At 39.0% G+C, this 20,979-nt stretch overlaps 1 protein-coding gene across 3 annotated transcripts in view; it reads right to left on the bottom strand.

Moving 5' to 3' along the window:
• Nucleotides 1-20,979, bottom strand: part of FBXW11 (F-box and WD repeat domain containing 11) — a 77,881-nt gene that overhangs the window by 18,131 nt on the left and 38,771 nt on the right. For all 3 annotated transcript variants that reach the window (XM_026061285.1, XM_026061286.1, XM_026061287.1), the window contains 3 exons: nt 19,685-19,910; nt 8,466-8,652; nt 7,489-7,579 (listed from right to left, as the gene is read on the bottom strand). In XM_026061285.1, the coding sequence (XP_025917070.1) occupies nt 7,489-7,579; nt 8,466-8,652; nt 19,685-19,910 (504 nt within the window). The remainder of the gene's footprint in view (nt 1-7,488; nt 7,580-8,465; nt 8,653-19,684; nt 19,911-20,979) is intronic.

Here is a 20,979-nt window from a genome sequence, read left to right as displayed (position 1 = left end):
TACCACTTACTATCCTACTTTTACCAGGAAACATAGTGCCTTTCCCTACTCATTCTCTTACGCCTTTCCATGAAAAAGCTGAAAAGACGTGATTCACACTACGCTACAGGATTCTGAAGAACAGCAGCAGAAGTGACTAGATTTGGATTTTACTTTCATAACGCAGAAGTTATACAACTGACAGCTACACGCCTGCAGGCTTATTAAATACATGGCACTGGGTTGTTCATAAGAACTCTGTTTAGTGCTTAAGTTAAAATTTGTATTCTAGTGATGCTGATAATTTAGGCACTACTGCTCACCAGAAGAATTTCTGCTTTTCACTAGCAAGAATTCTTCATATTTTGGATTATCCATAACTAAAGCCAAGTGAAAGCCCAGAAGAATGCACAAGATTACATGGAAGAAATTGTTGCCATGCTACATAGAAAGATGTAATAAGCAGTGATATAGTAAACAAATGCAATAAAATAAACCTAAACAAAGACTAATTAGAAAACAGTGATGAACCATTTTTTGTATTTAGTTCATTTCAGGCAAACTGAAGAGCCAAGAATAAAAAACACATTCATTAGGAAACACAGAAACAAAACCAACAAACGGAGAATTAGGGATTCACTATGTCCCCATTAGCATATAACATACCCTAAAGTTTTGTTTGTTTGAAGTTCAGAATGCATTTGTTTTACTACAAGCAGAAAGGGCCACTTTCACAAAAAATATTGGAAAGACTTCCAGTAACTGAAAAATGGGCTTCTGGCTTGATTTATAGAAGTCACAGGATAACCACGCTACGTTTTGAAGAATGATCTGAAATTAAAGCAAGGCCAAACAACTAGGAGCGTACTACTGAGTACTAAACGGGCTTTTGGGTTAGTCTGGGGTAAAACACCACTTCTAGTGTGACTTCCAAGACCAGAAGAAAAGCCATAGGCCAAGAAGTCCAAAAATCCTAAACAACGCTAGAGAAGAAGGGATGGGAAGCTTTTCCTAACAAGCGTTACAATTAAATCATGAATTTTGGCAGAATTCACAACCTAAAAATTAAGTTCCTAATGTTTACAGCTGCTTAGATAAGATCCAAATGTGAACAATATAAACTGATGAAGCGTCAGCTTTTTCTGCATGCAATTGATCCAATATGTATGAAGCTGCTCGAAGGTCCAACCAAGTAAAACTATTTGAGTCTCACTGCAGCTTTGCAGAACCCTTTTTAAAGCTTCATTAAAACAAAGGAAAAAAACCCAAACCACTTTCTAGATTTTTCTCACTGAGCATGATACAGTGGAATATGCTCATTTCTTACAGGGGAAGAACAGAAGACTTGCAAAAGCTGTATTAAAGGACATGGACCTAATAGGAATACAGGAAGCCACCTTGGGAGAAAGCTGACAGTATAATACTGACCATTTCATCTAGTACAAGAAAAGACAGTATGTTCTCTAAGTGGCAAAACGGTGCTATACACCGGAGAGAGCTTAGGCTAATCAGATTCATCAACAACAAAAAACAAACAACAAAAAAGAGCACTTTCCAAAAAAAAAATCCCCATAAGCCAAAATTTCAGACCTAGAAAAACAGTTGTGAGCAGTGACAGATCTGTTGAGGGAGACTGAAGAGACTGTAAAGGCAGGAAATAAGAGACTTTTATTCAGTTTATTTGGGAATAATCAAGTGTAGTTGTATCATGTCCCAGCACTTTGCCCCAGGCATCTGTTAGTGGATGCTGTCAGAAGACAGGATGTTGCACTAGCTGGACCTTTGATCTGACCCATACAGTTTTTCCTCCTTCCCCAGAGAAGGAGCATGACCCAAAAATCCTCTCAGCTCCTATTCAGTCAGACCTGTAACAGGAGGATGCAGATGACCAAAGCAGTCGCTCTTCCCAGAAAGGTCTGTCTTCTCTATCAAGCACTGCTACAAATGTGGCCACAAAGCACGAAATCCCCAAAGTGATCCAAGGGAGCATCTCAAACAAGCCCTTTCCATTCCTGCAGCTGCAAGTGGCCATGACACCTGTGGACGGGTCTTGCTGGTGTTCTCTTAAAGCAATCCATTTCCACCAACTTCTGTCAAGTAGGTACAACACACTTCACAGACACAATAAAACTTCAAGCTTCAAAATAACTTTAAATGGACTCTTGCTGACTCCAGAATGATAGCAGAAAGGAACTGCTGTTAACTGCGCAACAAATCAATCCCTTCTGGAGCTATAGAGGAAATTAAAAAAAAAAAAAAAACAAGCCAAAAGCGATGAAAGCAGAGAGAGGTCCTCTGAGGTACTTCAGTGATACGTGCACCTGTAATAAACCAAACACCTGACAAAGAACAGTGCTATCAAAAACCAAAATTGTATATTTTAGTTTCCATTGAGACAATAACTAACTTTATGCACAATACCGTAAATATACAAAGTTAATGCTCTACTTAAATAGGTACTTATAAGCCTCTATCATAGCATAGGGGCGCCCTAAGTACTTAAACAGAAACAACAAAATGTCCCTTTCAAATCTGCAGAAGAAGAAGGGCAGGTTTAGTTTGCCTGTTTGTAAAAAGCACGTGTGACGTGTGCGAAGTGAATAAAACGGCCAAGCCAAGGATCCGTCACACACTAGCGATCCGAGCGCTGTCGCCTGCCCCTTCCAGGCGCGAGGGCCAAAACCCGAGTCGTGCACTACTTCGTCTCTACAGCTTTGTCTCTGCCGCTCAAAAGCCTCGTTTCATTGGCCAGTTTCATTTTTAAGGAATGACTTTTGGAAAATGCACGCCTGTGGAGTAGACTTCAAAGGCTGGCTGAAAAAGAAAACTCTAGGCATATACTGCTGACCTGATTTCCCCCACAGCCCTCCACACACAATTTCTCAAGCTTCATAATTAAGACACTACTAAACAAATACAATTCCTTGGAAATTATACATTAGAACTTTCATAAACAAATATCTCCCAAAGCTGGCAACGACTTGGAGTAAGGGATGACTTTTTCCCCTTTTCAGGTTTTTCTTTTATATGCAAGATTTTCAAGTCCAGTTCTAGTTCTAAAATTTGAACATTCTCAATGTTCAGAAGAAGGTATGGTGTCTGTTCAATGGCCCGGAACCATTCCTTCCTAAAGTCTCTAGCAAAATTACATTTTAATTCTCCTGTTAATCAAGTGGACCTTAGTCTCCATGGAAACAAGATGAGGGCACTTTCCATGTGCCTAAAGGTAAGAGGAACATTTATGTCTTCTCAACTCATCACAAGAAGTAGATACTTGTGCTAATTCTGAAGGGAAAACTGAATAGCTGGCCAAGAGTCATAAATAACATGGAAAAAATCCAGGGACTTGGGGTTCTGGAATCAACACTGTTAAACTTCCCATTTTGGCAATCTGCCGATTAACACAATCCGCTTAAGACAGCTGACCTCCACCACCATGCTTTGGGACCGCATCCAGGCATACCCTGCACCAATCACATTATCTCCATAAACAAGCCTCACAAACCCAGATTCAGTTTTCTAGGATAAGCCCCCCAAAAGTTTTTCCCTTTAAAAGGGCTCCTAAAGAAGCTTGGCAATTCAACATCTGACTTGGAGACATTTAAAATTACTGGACCACCTCTTGTGAGGTGAAACCTAATTAAATATTTGGCCTCACAGTAGAGGTGGAGAGTAACTACCTCTTTCCAAGAATTTGGTTTCAGATCTCTAAAGGTCCTCTTATTTTCAAATCCAATGATTTCAGAAGTGACATTATGTTCCTGAATGTCTTTGGCATGAAATAAGCAGATATTGGCACTAATAAATTTTCAGAGAGGCAAGGGACCCCACATTGCCAAATCACAGTCTGCATTACCTTGCAGCTAACAGCACTTCGTGGTTGCACAGACTTCTGACCCAAAATGCATAGAGAACCCAAGGGAAAGAATTCAAGTTAGCTATTTATCATTCCTCATTTTTCCTTCCAATTGTTAACTTGGGTTTTGGATTACTCTTCAAATTTTGTCAGTCAATTGAGAAGAGAGAGCACATTCTCCTTTGAGCTTATCTCTACTCGTAACCCAATTTAGTACCACCCAACTGTGGTAAATTATTAACTCTGCTTTGGTTGCTAAAAACAGTCTAGCAGCATTTGGTTAATCTTTGTCTTCCACAGGTATTACAAGATACGATATTACAAGACTTGCAGTTACATTAAATATATTTTATTGTATTAAGAAAATCATGTCCTTCACACACAAGATAATCGTCTTGTAAAAACATTTTTATTTAAGTGGTTAGTTGGGGTGAGCGACTATCTTCAGCTCATCACTAGCTCCCTAAATTCTGACCCAATGACAGAAACAGGAAGATCTCATTAAAGGTCCAGCCAAATATTTGAAGAAAAAACATTTTGCAATTCAGAGATAGAAATTCTTCATCACTGCTAAGATGAAAGTCTTAAATTAGAGCTTCTGCACATTGCTTTGAAAAACTGAGAAATGGAAAAAAATATGAAACTGCAGGAGACCATAACCAACTGTAACATTTTCCTCTTATTTTGTTTTTAAGTGTTCCAAATCTTATAGTTGAGTTTTGTTGTTGTTATCGTTCCCCACTATCTGCATTTTTAAAAAGCGTTAAAAACTTCCTTTGGGAGTCCTTTAGGGAAGCAGTTCATGAAAAATGACTTAAAGGATAAAAATTTTTTAGAAAAATTATAATAAGACTTTTGGAAGCGGAAGAATTACTGGACCCTTAACTACTAGCAAAAACACTAACCCCACTCCAGGTTGGAAACGCAGACTACGGCAATATTTCAGCAGGCTTGAAGGAAACCTTAAAAGAGGGGAAAATGTTATGTGGCACAATAGCCCAGCCCTTCCGCCTTCCCCCTCCAGCGCAGCAGTTTCAAAGAACCAGGAGTGGGAAACACGCTGCCTGGGTAAACTGAGCACTGATGATTCTGGAAGTAGCCATCAGTTTTCCAACAGAGACTTCGTCGCTCTAGAAGACCGGACAAAGACGCACTTGTTTCCTCAATATGGGCAAACAGAGGCTTACACTTAGTTTTGGTGAAGTGAATTGCAGAGGCAGGATCCCAGAGCTGACAGCTCCGGGCTCTTCTGAAAGGTATCCACGGGCCATGTACAGCTTTGAGGTTAGTTGCCAATACCTTAAATTTTACCCCAAATGATCGAGAGCCAGTAAACACCAAAGGTTTTTCATACATTTATGGACATAAGTGTAGACTGGAAAGAACAGACGTACTGGAGCTTATCCCTGAACAGCTCTAATTCTGCTTCTGTAAACTTGCCTCCCTCCAGTTTGCGGCACTACTGTATATCCCAGTGATATTTAACTTAAGGGTACAAGCACAGCTTAGTAACTACAGACACGATTTTCAGGCAGTTTGGAATCAGCAGGAACTATGGTAACAGCTTACAGTTTCCTCGTCATACACCCAGAAAAGACAGCTCTCTCCCTATGCTAATTATTCCATATTTTTAAGAGTAATGTGTCGTGTCTTACATACAACATTCTCTACCATTCCCATGTCATTTCAAAGCTTGACACGAAATAACCCCTTACTCTGTATATTTTACCCTTATCACACCATCCCCTTGAGCATTATATAATGCAAAATGAAAATTTATGAGTAGAAAACTCTGAAAGTTAGGGTTCAAAAGAATAGTCTAAATCTGATTTCTTGACTTCTGAACACTGACACATTTTCCAAGTTTGGAATACGTGAGCCCTTAGTTTTCACGCCGTGCAATGCAAAAATTTCCTCTTAATGTGAGGGTTTAAAGTATTTACTGTTATTTTAATGAAGTTCAGTTTTTCAAGAAACACGTTCATTACCAGGATATATTTTCAGTGGCACCCTTTCCCTGCTCCCAGCTGTTTAAAAAGACTGAATATTTTTACTTTTAGTACCAATATTAGTGGTGATAGTGATTGAAACACGAAATTCTTTTCCTTTTTCCTACTTATTTCTTACTAATATGAACTGTTTCAAGAGCTTCATGTCGGTGCATATTATTAGTATACCTACAACAACTAAAGAATTAAAGTATGAAACAGAAGATTGCAAAAGTTCAAAGGCTTTTAAAAGGCCTCATAGCATCTGAGCAATACTCCAAATCCAATAATGAGAATTCTCATAGAATTGTTCCACTTACACCTTTCAGAAGAATAAACATAAAAATCTGGAATATAATAATGCTGAACAACTTCACTGTTTTACATCTTCTCAAACATCATCTTTTCACACTGCCTTTTGCCCATTTTCTTTACTAAACGAGGCTGAAATTTTGCGCAAAGCAAGAAAATATCACATTAAGAGTTGCCAGTAGTCCAGTGGGAACTTAAGCATCCCAAAGCTCTCTGTCATTCCTTATACAGAGGAGGTTTTACTTCAAGTACTAAAACATGTAACATTCACCTCACAAGTAAATATCCAGTTTGGCCTTATTTTGCCTAGGTTACACTTTACACTTAGTTCTATAACTTTAAACGTTTATAAATTGTGCAGCAGGGTTTATAAAAAATAATATTTGAAAAATGGATTATATTCAGCAGCAGCTGCATTTTACAGATAGGTTAAAATTCTGAATAATTTGGTTTATTGAGTGCCAAGCAACACAAACTCACATTTGCCATAGCAGAATGATTCCATTTGTTCACATCTGCCTTAAACAACAAAACATGTGTTTCCCCACTAACGAATTTCAGACCAGTAATTTTATGTCCATCACATGCTTGAAATAAATGTATTACAATGCATGGTATAATTTAGCGTTTTGTGGTGGGTACATAGCAAACTGAGCAAGACTTAACTTTTCTGCCAGTAGGCAGAATACTAAGACAATCCTGATCCATCAGAAACATGTTAAAAGAGTAAGTGAGCCCGGTTCAAGATAAGAAAAAAAAATTACTTCAAAGAAAAGAATTATCATTTCCCTAGTCTCTTTACCACTGAGAGCCTTACTGGGTTTATCATTATAGGAGAGATTATTTTTGTTATCAAAGTCACTGGAGGGAAAAAAAATTCCATACACTGAAGAAAGCTATATTTGAGATGATGACAGCTTTAAAAGTAACAAGAGAAGTTATTAAACCAGTAAAGTTTAAGTGATTAATATTATGGAGTTAACCCTCGGGCCACTTTCTAAATGAGTGTAACCAACACCCGGTTTCATATAGTATGTGGAATAGCCTTGGAGTAATTATAAGTTTCCTAAGACAACTATTTTATTAAAATCCACAGTGCCAGAAGAATTCCAAAATCTTTAAATGAAAAAAAGGTGGTATTAACACTTATAATTTGAAAGCAATCCGTTAATGCACATACTGTGGTAGTAAGTTGCTAAGGGTATTTTTTTTACAGTTTCTGGACAGACAGAACTCACAACAGAAGTCATGATATAAATATGTATAATATGCTTCTCTGCTCTAACATCAACGTTTGAAACATTAAGAGTGTGAAACATTATTTCTGCTGCAGACATACATCAGAAAACATACCTCTATATCCTGTATTATCTTTGGGTATAAGGACCTGTAAAATGAATTTGGGGGGCCATCTGTTGGTCTGTTTTTAAACAGGTACTGATCCCTAGAAAGAACCAGAAATATATTTTTCAGTTTAGTACAGAGAATCCAAGAACTCTAAAGGGATTTAAAAGCTGCAATGAACTAAAACTTATGACACATTTCCACAGAATACTTGTAATAATACTTAGCATTGAAATTATAACCCTTTTGATTGTACAATTTGACAGCTTTATTTAAAATGTCCAAGACTGAAAAGAAAACAGGTATTCTCCTTAGGGTTTTCTGAATTAGGGTTTACTGCTTCAGAAGGCTTTTTGCCAGTAGGGTGTCCTCCCTTGCACAGCTCTTTAAACTACGCCTTGCATTTTCTTAGGTGCACCACTAGAGAGCACAGAAAAACAAGCTGCTAAAGCAGAACACCTCGTATCTTCAGACACTTGTGAAGAATGCAAAAATCCAGTTATCACAAACGTAAAAGGAGAAGAGAGAAACCTCCGTAGGAGAGGTTTCTGAAGCCCAACCAGCCATTTTACAAACGATGCGAAAAAGTTTAATCAGAAATACTTCACTCAGGAAAAAGCTACGGCTTTCCGCATTTTTGCATGTTCTGCAAACATTCTGCAGCTAGTTTTTGTTAGCTAATGTTACATATCAGTTCTCCCCACAAAACAGAAATCACAACTTTGCAGCCAGACTTACCCCGAGAGACCAAGTGGTGACAGACGGACACCAGTGCGTGGAAGGAAAGGGGACCAAGCAAGAGAAGAAAGGGGAGGCGATAGCTTTAGCAGTAGCTGGCTCCCCCTCCACGTCCGCAGAAGGGAAGGCTCCCGCTGATACTAACGTGCTGCAAAATTACTGTTTGGCAGAACACACTATTACAGAAATCCGCCACAGAGAACGCTGTAAGAGTAAAAGGTGAATTTAGACGTTGTCAAGGTACTCACCAACCCCTTCGTTCCGACAGTCCTTTCCACAGCGGATCCGTGCGTACCATCCGTTCAATCAGTTTTTTCCATAGCATTCCCTCAGAGATGACTCTCTGCCATTCCTTGCATACCAGCTCCGCTGCACAGAGCGATCTGGCATCAAGATAGGAAAGGATGTTTTCCGCTATGTGATCTAAGCCTTGCTCTACAAAGAAATAAAGGCAATCAAAGTGTCAGTCACTTCCCAGGCAACTACCAACCTCCTCCAAGTTTTGCAGTACATTTAGGGAATGACAACATAGCTTTAAGGCATCAGAGCAATGCGATAATTACATTATCATACACAGAAGTATTAGTTAATCCAAAAAGCTACCCTGAAATATCGACCTCCATTCCTTTCCTAGTACAGTCTGCCTGCTGAATAGACAGAGTGGGAGTGTAAGACAAATTCCAACACAGTGCATAACCAGAAGATGTTTTGCTGCTGGACTTTTTGAGCATGCAATGCCCTGAGCTACATGGCCCAAAAAGAAAGTCTTCCTCAAATATATGCTTTACAATGCAGCAGTAATACGAAGCTAAAATGTTGATTATTTTACTACTATTTAGATTAAGTCAACGCAGCGGAAGACAGGACTCCTGAGGAACAAACGCAGATATACCCCGATAAGCTCACCAGAAGGAGCATTAGCAGAGATTCTGCAAAAGCGTTCTTACATCAAACCTAAGGACATGACTCCTACTCAAACTCTTTCTATAATCTACACATGCCCAGTCCGTTCCCAAATTTTGTTCAGAAATCAGGTGGTAGAGGATATGGTGGAGAGGCCACGCGCTGCAAACTGATGTGGGCTGGGGAAATCAATGAGAATGAGTTGGAAATTAAGTCATTAACTCTGAACAGTGCTTTAATACCTAAGACAATTATGCCGATTTACATGTTACTGTCACTAGACCCCATCCTTGGGGAAATTACTGAATGACTTATCCTGGAAGCAGGCTTTGAGGCATCTCTTTAGCTGAAAAGAAATTCAAGAGGGACAAATATTTGAAACAACATAATGCGATCATTCTACCTTAAAACATTTGATACAGCTTTTATTTTTGGTCCAGTCAATGTGATTGTGTCTAGTATGAAAATCAGCTAAGAAACCACCAGGATTCAGATAATTCTCAACAAGAGATGACAACTCAGTTTCCGTGCCATAAATTCTAGCGCAAAGTAAATTTAATTTAGCTTCATAAGGATTGCCCAATGTATTTAAAATATCCATACTAATTAGATATTGTCTTAGGATTTTTTCTTCATCTGCTGTTCTTCCACCCTGAGGTACGCTACCTGCTAGTCCAAAGTAGTGAGGTGCGAGATTACTTACTGTTGATTTGATGATGTTAAGTTTCCTGGGTCAAAGAATGAGTTTAGCCATGTATCAAAACAAAACTCTTAAGTAAGGCAACATTACTCCAAATGAAAGCCCTTTGGCAGTAAAAGCTGTCAGAAGCTGTTACCAAGAAAGTCTCTCAGCTGTCTTCTGCCCTAGTATCCAAACTTTCTGGTTCAGTTACTTGGATATGTAAGAAGAAACATCTCCGTGGATGGCTCATGCTCTAATTGCTCCTGCGGCATAAGGCCAACAAGCATTAGTTATTAATGGACTGGGGAAACACTGACTCTCTATCTCAAGGATCCTAACTACCAGCAGCAGCTTCTTAACCCTGATAACTTCTCCCCACCATGGTATGGCTAGATTCATGTATTAGATGCACTCAACTCCAACAGTAGCTCAAATAAACCAGAAGTCAGAACCTAGCCCGTTAATCCAGGGCTTTGTAAGGCAACGTGCTGCAATACATTATCTCACAATCGTCAGTTAATATTTATCCAGAAGCACTAGGAACTTAAGCTGGTAGAGAGAACATCAGTGAAGCTGATGAATCCAATAAACTACCACCGGACATGCATATCAAGGCATTAAATTACCTTGGTAAGCGCCGCATGCATTTGCTTATGGGCTTTGTCAGATTTTATCTCCTGCTGAGAGTGCTAGATAAACAAACGTGATTGAAGTTGAGTAAAGGTACATAGGTAGGAACCACTTAGATAGTATATTTGCATTAGATTTAAAAGAGCAATCAGACTTTTCCTGTTCACATTCCTACTGAAATGTCACTGGTCAGACAAGAAATCACAAGTAGACTTATTACTTATTTCAAAAGACCTGTAATTTTGCCTTCCCCAAAACTTCACTAAATCAGAAATCTAGAATAACTTCATTTTAGTGAATAATGTATGCCAATTGGCCAAGCATGGGAAAAAAAAAGACCCTTTCAAATTAGATGACCTTTTTAATTTGCTACTCTATCTTATGTCAGCCTGCTTTAGACTTCAAATAGAAATAAAAAACACACAAAAACTTCTATTCATTTTGGAAAAACAAAGATTGTGTTCATACAGTCCTCCAGTGAGGTGCAGATTAGATTAGGCATGGCCTTCGTGAACATGAACAACAGAAAGAAGAAATCAAAATATGCACCTGAAGAGCATGTTCATTTCTTCTGCAGAATTCAGAGAACTATAAAAAGCTTTTAAGAATGATGAAAGCTCCTACAAAGTAAGTCAAGTTTATTCAAATTCTTCAATAGCAGTCCTAACAAATTTAAACAACTGATTTATAGAGAGAGAGCGAGTGAGAGAGCGAGGTTCAAGTAACTAGAGGCTCTGCCTTCTGCATTAACAGTTTGAAGAAAATACAAGGGCCTTAAATAAAAGTGGTCTTCTAGCCTGCATCTGCCCACTCTTTCTAGGGGATATCTACTATAAGATTCTAAACATTGTTTATTTAGGATATATTTATCAAAAAAAGAAAAGAAAAAACTTTTGCTATGTTGTTATGATGTTATCTGATTTGAAAGAGTTCTCAAGGTTTTCTAGGAAAACACAATCACAGGGTCATTTTAGAGAATTGGTTTAAAATCCGGAGTCATTTGGTATCAAGAAGCCAGACTAAGTCATTGTGCAAAGCAGAGGACGCATCTAGATAAAAATGAAGAAAACGGCCCAGGTCTGCTGACTACGCATTTCTCCGTTTTCGAAGCTACAGGCATGAGGAACAGGGGACACAGCAGCTTTTAGGAGAAACAGATCCAACAGTTCTTTTAGTACAGAATCGTTGTGTTGCTGCACAAGCAAAGCTTCAAGGGTAAGATCAGCGGACGCAGGACACGGGAGTACGTCTAGGACACCCATAACTCTGTAATTCGGCACCACAGTTCTCTGCACATTTTCCCAGCACATGACGTTTTCAAAAGGAAGAGGGAAATTTTCTGCATAAAGCGTTCTGGTTCCCAAAGCAAACAGTGCACGGGATACGGCAATTAACCACCATTATTGCCAATGTTACATTAATAGAGCAGTACACCAAGGTTCCCATATAAATTAAAAAGTGTTTAAGGCTCCCATTTCACTGCACCATTTTTCTTTCAAAAGCCATTTTACCACAGCTGTGCTTACAACACCCTCCTCTCCCTCTTCAGACTAAGTTAGGGCTTTTGCTGTCCTCCCAGCATGTCTACTCTAGTTCAGGGCTAAAGGTATGTGAGATAGATACATATTTATACACACACACCTCCTACAGGGATATTTAGCCAAATTATCAGGTAATTAAGAGACCATATACTGTACTAAGAAATGACTGAACTGATAATTTAGTTTAATCACTATTAAGCTGCTATGTTTCAAGCTCAGTAATTAAATATAAAAATGAATGATTATAGCATTTGGAAGAAGCGAGAAGAAAATAAATGTTAATAAAGCAGCAGGTTACAGTTAAATCAGCAGATCCAGAAATTATTAAAAAAAAAGGAAAAGGTAAACATTGTGATGCGAGAAGTATTTCTGTAAGACTTGAGTAGAAAGCCACCAGGAACGGATTGCGGCTGGGACAGATGCCTACTGGATTCCTTTCTCACCGAAAACTTGGGAGGGGTAATTCTGCCTTATTGACAAATAAGAGAACCGTAACTCAGTGCTTATTTCAGCCATCTACTTAAAAAGAAAGGTTACAGGACAAAGTAGCCACGCTGGCATTTGAGCACGTGGCAGATACCTGGTCTACAGTTCTGAGCAAGCTTTGAAATGTGAAAGTCATGAACGCGTCCAATGAAAAGCAGCAATTCCCAAGGGGAAAACCAACAAATATTACAGGATGTTCAGATGATGTTCCTGCACAAACTTCCTGGTCAGGCACATATGGAAAAATTTATCTGTTACTGCCATCTCCTGGCAACAAGCTAAATAATTGTCCTCTCCCTGCAAAAAAGACGAGAGCTCTGATGAGCTGTAAACTTGCCAGTAACCAACCGAATTAAAAAACTGCACTGCAAAGCATCCTGTGAACCCAACAAACGCACGCGTTTTCCCTCTTGCAACATACCTTCGTCGTCTTTCAGAAACACTGCACAGATCTGCTCACGACCAAACTGAGATATGCCTCAAAGCTAAGAGGACAGGATCATCTGCCTTTCAGTGGCAGACAAACATTTTAAAGGCAAGTATAAGCACTTTAGGAGCTTCATTAGAGCAAGAAAGAAAAAGTCATCTTCCAAAAATGACCAAGATGGCAAAACGATAGCTGATTTCCTACATCGCTTCACAGCAATGAGTTGAAAAAGTCCTTACATTGCTACACAATCGGATGCAATAAATTGTTAAGCTATCGCATCGGCAGCATACGGCATATGCCGTTGTTGGCAGCAATCCATACGCTGTATCCAAAACCCCTGGTATGAGCAGCAAGGCACATGTCCTTTAGACGGTTTCAGCAGAGTCTGATTTAGATTTCTATTTTGAGGCTCATTAAGTAGAAAAAAATGACAGTCACTACACTCCCTTAAAAGCCTGCTTTAAAGTATTCAAAAGTGTTTCAGTGCGTTTTTGAGCAGTCAAAGTCAGGCAGGAAGCTGGTAAATTAAAAGGAGAAGTCAGCCAGCCCTTTGGGTCTCCAATCACAGCCTGAACACTAATGACCAAGGTGGTACCAACAATTTCTCCAAAAAACAGAGATTTTCTTGGAGACCAAATGCTGCCACGTATGGCTATCCACGGATTATTTCAAGCAGAGGTGAAGAGCCGGCACGCTGCCGCTGAGGCACCGCGAGTCATTAATCCTGTTTCCTCAGAAAAAGGGAGGTACAAAATTCATCATGCCACCAGAGCGCTGTTCTTCAGCATCCCAACCACAGCCTTGACTCCACCACAGAAAACCACACAACAGGGGCTGCGTAGAAAGATGAGTTTGGTGGCTTTCTATTGCACGGGCAGGACCCTGAAGGAAAAAAATAGCATTTGGACCTAAAGAAGCCAAAAATGCCTGACCCGTAAGAGACTGATCAAAGCATGGTTCAAGGCTCTTGGGTAACTCAGCAGGATGGGTCAGCCTGGTCTTTGGATGAAGAGCTAGGTCCTTTCTGAAACCCAGCTTTAAAAAGAGACCAGTTCACCACAATGTATGAAGCATTTAGAGGCAGGGCTAGAATGTGGTTCCCAAGGAGAATAGGTCTCCACTTGAGCTCAAGGTATAAAGAAAATCATCTTCCTTAGTAAAGCTTTTTTTTCCCTATAGGTTAGGGATGTTCTCCTGAATATTTAGCCGTGACTGCCTACCTTACAGAAGGATTTTTATGTAGCTATGCAGTATACAGCTTGGAGAGACACAACCCAAGCGCTAAATGCTTGGCATTTTTTTTTAATCATTTCACTAACCTGAAGTTTTTTCAGGCCCTTTTCCTTGCGGTGCAATCCCAGTACCAAATGCTCGTTAATTTTTAAATGAATTAAACCAAGGTTTTTAATAAAAGCTACCAGCAATCAGCTACCACATCTCATCTCCACAAGAGCATTAATATATTTGTGCCTACCAATGCCTGAATACACCTCTCGGGCTGTGACTACTCTTTCGGCAACACCGACAGCCTGTTTATTATGGAGCCAGTAATATTTCATTGGGTTTGAAGGACCAGTTGTGAATTAGTAGGTGCGTAATTTTTACAATTCTGAGTAGCACAGGTCACAGTTAAAGACAGATTTAAAAGTCTGAAACACCAGTGTTTTCCAATGTTATTAAAGCAATCTTTTCTTCTATGAACTTACTCAGTCCTGAACACTACAGACCAAGCGCAAACATCCAAGTGCTTTGCTTTGCCCACTGTTCATTCTCTTCTTAAGATTTTTACTACTAGCAAAGATGTATAGATTTACAGTGTTCACATTAAAAACATGGCATGTAAAATTGTTATCCTAATTAATGGAGTAGGAACTGGTGTGAAGCACCGATTCTTAGATGGACCCATTATAATTAACTCAGAGACCATGTAGGATTCTCTCTCATTTAATTTAATGGAAGTTCAAGGTTACAAATACCCATTGTACAGTTAAAGTCAGTGCACAGTTCGTTTTAAAAACATTTTCTGAAAGAGGTACCAAAAATTAGGCATTTTCTTTAATAAAATGCATCTAGCATTTACTAGCGCACTTCTCAAAGAAACAAAGAAAAACATTACTCCCAACTGTCATGCCTCAACAACAGCTTTTGCAGTTTTATAGGAAAATGGTAAAAAGTTACAGCTGTTGTTGATTATAGGTACCAGATGAAGGTTTGGTTGAATTTCAATAATAAATTAAAACAATTAAAATCCACAGAGATTTCAAAGCTCAATGTGTAAATATCACTTTGTATGAAAATGAAACCCAAATGTGGGATGTCAACTCTATAAAATGGACTAACATTAGATATGAAACAGTCACTGAGATCATGCAACTGCACAGACTTATTATTTTAGAAACAAATTTCAAAAGAACTCTGGCAGGGTTTCGCTTGCCTGACATGGCGTACAGTTCTCTTAGAGCTTTAACACATAAAACAGATACAAAATCGGCTTTTTTCCCCCTCCCCAATCAAAGGCCGAAAGATAGAAACTCAAGGGTCAAAGTTGTAATTGATTTAAGGAAAGGGCACAATTTGGATGAGACCACGCAAGGAACAGTACGATGAACATCTTAAAGATAATTAAGGGAAGCAAAAGCACAGAGGCGACATAAGTTACTCTCGCAACTATATTGTGCGTTAGACGCTGCTCCCTTTTCAGGGTGGGCTTTGGCACGACGGAGGAAATGCAGCTAGCGCAGCTGGAAGAACAACGAGCCTTTCCGAGTTGCTCCGCAGTCTATAAGGCAGATCGATGATATCTGTAATAGCTGATACCGTATCAGGCACACGCCGTAACAGTGATTGCTAGTCGAGAGAAAAGCCCAACCACAAGCCAGGCTGTAAGAGCAGAGCCTGCAGACTAAACACTCCAGCCCTCCTTGCAGGAAAGCAAACCATAATTATCACTTTTTCCACTGAAGCAAAGGGAAGCCAGATACCACAAGCATTTTCCATTTCTCCTGCATTCTCGCAGGTGTAAAAATCAGTGGGGATAGCAGCAAGCAAAGACTACTTTGGTTTGAAAACAGGGATTTTACTTCTTCAGAGAGCTGAAGCTATCTTTAAAAAGGTTGATATCTTTTAATGCAATATTAGCCCAACATGGGATTAATTTCAATCAGCTCAGATTAAATTACTGGGAACAAATTATACAGGAGTTATTCTAACACTGCATGTTCAAATGTAGTTTTCTTTGTGCCTGATGTTCAGTGAAGAATTATTACCACTTAGTCTCCCAATTTCAATTAGCTTTCACAGAAACTTATACACCTTACTGCAACTTAAGGAGGAATGAGTATGCACTGGCAATATAAAGTTTACATTTAAATATTCAAGACTTGAGATGAGATGAGACAAAATGCAATTTATAATTATTTTCTTTAAAAAAAAATTATCAGATGCATGAAAATTCTGTGCCTCTGTTCAGCATCATGACCAGTAGCAATTGCAGCACAGTAAGTTATGAAACCTTTGCTTCTATCCGGCAGTCTGGGAAACTGAATTTTTTTTTATTTTTATTTTTTTTAAACGACTTGTATCTTTGGAGAAAGTTACTTTAAGTATGATCACAAACCTCCAAAGGTTTCTTCACGAAGTTGAATGACACTGCGAGAAGCAGCAGCCACAGATAATATTAGCCATAAGCAAAACTAAGAACTTCAGAAAAAAGTCAAAAGCAGCAAATTTTCTTTAGAGAAATATGTCCCACTCCCGGATAAAGGGGAAAACTCTCTCCAATTAAAACTACTGAATAAGTTCAGAGGTCAACATATTCCTTTAAGGAAATAGGAATCTGCAGTCAAGAACTGTGTTCAGAACCACAGTAATCAAATTCCCCTTGATATTTTTTTAATTAAAAAGTCAATCATTAAACTCAAGTCAATTGTTTCTCCAAAAAGACCCAGCGTATACGTATACATGGCTGAAGGGCAACAGAGGAAAAATGCAGAAATGCAGAAGGCAAAGAGGTTTCCGGGGGCCCTTTCTCCCCACCCTTGACAGAGAAGCTCATTAGCAACAGGCCTTCTCAGGTCAAGGCAGAACTTCTCCTGGGCAGAACGATTCCTTCTGCACAAATGCACTCAGGCGGGAGAGAAGACGAACCATGACGGGCACCTGGAGCACATGTACGCGCAGTGCCATCAGATGCACCTTAGAGTCAAAATCTGCGCAACCTGGAACTATTAAATAGGAAGTGTTTTAGCATAAGTATTTTTTCGCGTTATTAAACCAGCACCTCCCAGTGCTGCGCAATAAAGCACAAACGATCAGGGAGATGAAGATTCCCAATTGCCCCTCGACCGCAGCAGCCGTCTCGCTGAGCGCAGACTCACGGCTGCTATCGGGTGAATCACTGCAGATAGTATGAACACGCAGCTCCATTTTAGGTCTGGGCATTATAGAAAATATTTATTATTTTCATCCAAAAACGCATGCACCTAAGTTTCTGCTAGCTCAAGGATGACTAGTGAACGTTTACACTCAACTTGCGTTACAACCTTCTAGAGACCATGGCTGTTTAGGCAGGAGAGGTAGGTTTCGTATTGCTTGCTGTAAACCACCGACTTCTTTTTTTACACTTTGATAGGCAGGCTATTAAAATCCATTACAAGCTTTCCCATCAAATTTTCCTATAGTTCTTCCCATTTACAATCCAGCATCTACATGTAAGGAAACCAATTGCCAAAATAACACAACATTCAAAAACAATGACATTACTGGATGGTCATATCCCCAAAGGAAAACTAACGTTATTTCACCATAAAAGAATACAGCAGACCATCGTACAGCCAGGTAAACTTTTCAGTGACAAGGTGCTTTGAAACACTCACTTTTTTTCTTAGCAATAAATATAAAAGAACTATACATCTCCATGATACCTGAGGTGTAAAAATAAAGGCAAACAGAATTATACTTGAAGATCATATTTGCATATGACAACCACAAAGATCTATATCGCTTTATTTTTAGTTGAAACTCAGATATTCTCTAGGGAACATCCAAATTCAACACTCAGTTTAAACAAGGAAAAAACCCTGGAAGACAACATCTAGGCTACCTAAAGGAAGCAGCTCTCCAGTCAAAACTAGGAACCCATTTTGTACGCATGTGGCTAAATGAGCTAAATCAGCTATAAATTCCATGAAAGCGAGGCTTGGGGGAAAGGCAGCTCCCCGCTTTGCATAGCTTCCTCCCTCACTTTTGCATTATTAAGCCTGTTTTAAGAAAACAGAGCACAAGCGAGCTCCTGTGTCCTATACCATGCTCTTCATTTCCTCACTCCACCTCTCCAACTATTGATTTAGTTCATCTCAACCACATTTGACAGCTGAGCAGAAACCCCCTCACCACCTCCAAAAGATAAATTCCTCCAGGTTTTGTGAAAATAAAGCAGCACTAGAGAAAACAAAAACCCATAGTTTCAAAGCGAAGACAACTGCAATATTAAAAAAAAAAAAGAAATCCAATATTCTGTCACTCAATACCAGAGAAGTCCATACACGAGAGACCACCTCAGGACACCAACAGCTAGAAAAGCTTCAGAGCTTGCAGCAGAAGTAGCCTGTAAAGGCAAGCGTACTTCAGTGGTTCCTGCGCTCCCTACATTACCAGTTTCTAATCCTATGGGAAGGTTTTATCGCTCAAATGGGTTTTGGCTTCCCCGCTGGGGGAAACCGAGGCAGGCGTTTACCTTTTCACCCAGACCCATATCACCTCCCCCTCTGCCCTCAGGGCTTCCTGTCATGCCTTGGTCTTTTGGGGGATGATACCCACAGAGCACCCGCTCGCCCCAGGTATCAATCTGTGCTACTGCACTCTCAGGGCAAATGGAACATTTTGACCCGTTTTACTCTTATTTCCAATTTTGGAAATAATGTCCATCATTTACCTAAAGAATCAAATGAACCAAGCTACCTATCAGAAAAAATCCAGGGATACAATTCCTTTCTGATCTTAATGGAAAAAAAATGATACCTCTTACAAAGATAATTAAAAGCTAAAGGATAGAGATGGATGGATGGAGAGAGATATATATATATACACACACACACATACAGAGAGAGAGAGTTATATAATGTGTATATATATATATAGTTATTACTGCTCCAAGTTTTTAAAGAAATGCATATAGTAAGCATAAGAACAGATTTCATATTCCAGTTATTGATACAGATTCACACTCATCTGAGGCAAAGAGGTTCTGAGCAATTGAAGAAAGGACCTGGACTATACAAAAAAAAACTACAAATTATTCTTGAGTCAGTAACAAGACCACACAAATGACTAGACTCACTTATCTGAGTGGGCAGCTGAGGTTTTTTTTGGTTGATTTTTTTTTCTCTTTTAAAGGCTTGGGAAATTTAGGACAGAAATAAAAATGTAATAAAGACTTCACAAAAGCACCCATATAATATTTTCTACACCTATGGGCCTGGAATGAAAAAGAAAGCTAGACCAGAGCTTGCATAGATGCAACTTTTGCAACTCAGACCCAATTTAAACACAAACTGTTCTTCAGAATATGCCGTTCAAACCGCTTTTACATGGAACAACACTGGCATCCAGTGGCCAATTCAATTAATCACAGAAGTGAATGACTTATCCTCCTACACTACTTTGACTAGGAAGCATCACATTATTTATAGGACACAATCTAAATCTGAAGAATATTAAAGAAAAGTTTGCATACATCCCAAAGTATAAAAAAAATGTATTTATATACCTACTTCTTGTAAAATAAATATTAATTACCTGGTAACGCAGTGATGAAGTCCCGTTGTAACATGGGCTTCAAGTAAGAGTTAATATGTCCATGCTGATAGTGACACATTCGTGAAATAAGGTGTTCCACAAATTCAACTTGATCTGATTCAGACCACTGGTCAAAGTATTTAATACACAAGTCTTTTTCCTTTTCGTAATTTCCTTCTGATGGTCTTTTTCTTGAGACAATCACAGATGAAGTTCCATTACTTATCTATTTTTAGAAAAAGAAAGTCACTATTTAAATATGAACAATATGAACAGCTTTATCAGAACTCTATTGAGGAAGAAAATGTGAGGACATACAGAGAAGTAATCAACACATTTTGAAATATACTGTTAAAGCCATCACACCATACAAGTTTCATCTACCACAGATAAGGATGAATGAAAGGCCCTTGTGCATAATTTTAAGTTCCTTGTTACACTGAAAGACTTCTCTTACCTCTTGCTATTCTCCTCTCTCACCTCTCACTATGCAAACAAGGAACTTATTCTTTTTAGAACAAAAGTTTCCAGGCTAAGCTAGTGGTTTCTGCTGCATATTGCAGTTTGCATCCACAAATGATTTACAGGTTCCCGCAGTGCCCATATAAGAAAGTTGGATATTAATTCTGTCATCGGCACAAAAAATTCAAGACCCTCACACAGGTGTTGAATTGCTTGCCCCATTAACACACACCGAGAAGTACATGATGTCAAAGGTTTATTTAGTTTTTGAAAAGCAGTTCATGCCTATGTTTGGGGCATCCATGTAAAAATGTAATTAGAATACACATGCAATTATTTTACATAGCTGTACAGCAGCCCTAGCTAAATGCTGGGAATTATAGCTACAAATAAGAATTCTAGAGAAGAACACCCCAGGGCTTATTACTAATGGGCAAAGGGAATCAAAGATCCATGCCAGGCTCATCTGAGTCCTTCAAGAGACCAAGAGGACTCCTGGGGAACAATTATCACTCTTTGAAATATTCCTAAACTTCTCCAAATTAAACTCATGGCAATTCTTCACCACATGAAGGTGCTGAATTTTTTCTTTTAAATGATTGTATGCTCAGAAACGTTGAACTGCTTTCTAAAGTACCCTTTGAACTGCAATCTTATGCACCTTTTCAAGGTCAGTGAAAATGTACAAAATCTGAGAAGATCTAGTCATTCATCAAGTGTTATTCACTGTCATCTTTCCCTTGAAGACTGAGCTAATTTTAGGATGACAAAGTCAACTACATAAGAGGGCGATTATGCATTTGCAGAAGCAAGCTCTTTAGAAGTTTCGCAAA

Source organism: Apteryx rowi, unplaced genomic scaffold (genome assembly GCF_003343035.1).
Source record: "Apteryx rowi isolate R43461 unplaced genomic scaffold, aptRow1 scaffold_18, whole genome shotgun sequence".
Taxonomy (NCBI): domain Eukaryota; kingdom Metazoa; phylum Chordata; class Aves; order Apterygiformes; family Apterygidae; genus Apteryx; species Apteryx rowi.
Note: the sequence above shows the minus strand (reverse complement) of the source record. Positions and strands in the feature narration are given on the sequence as shown.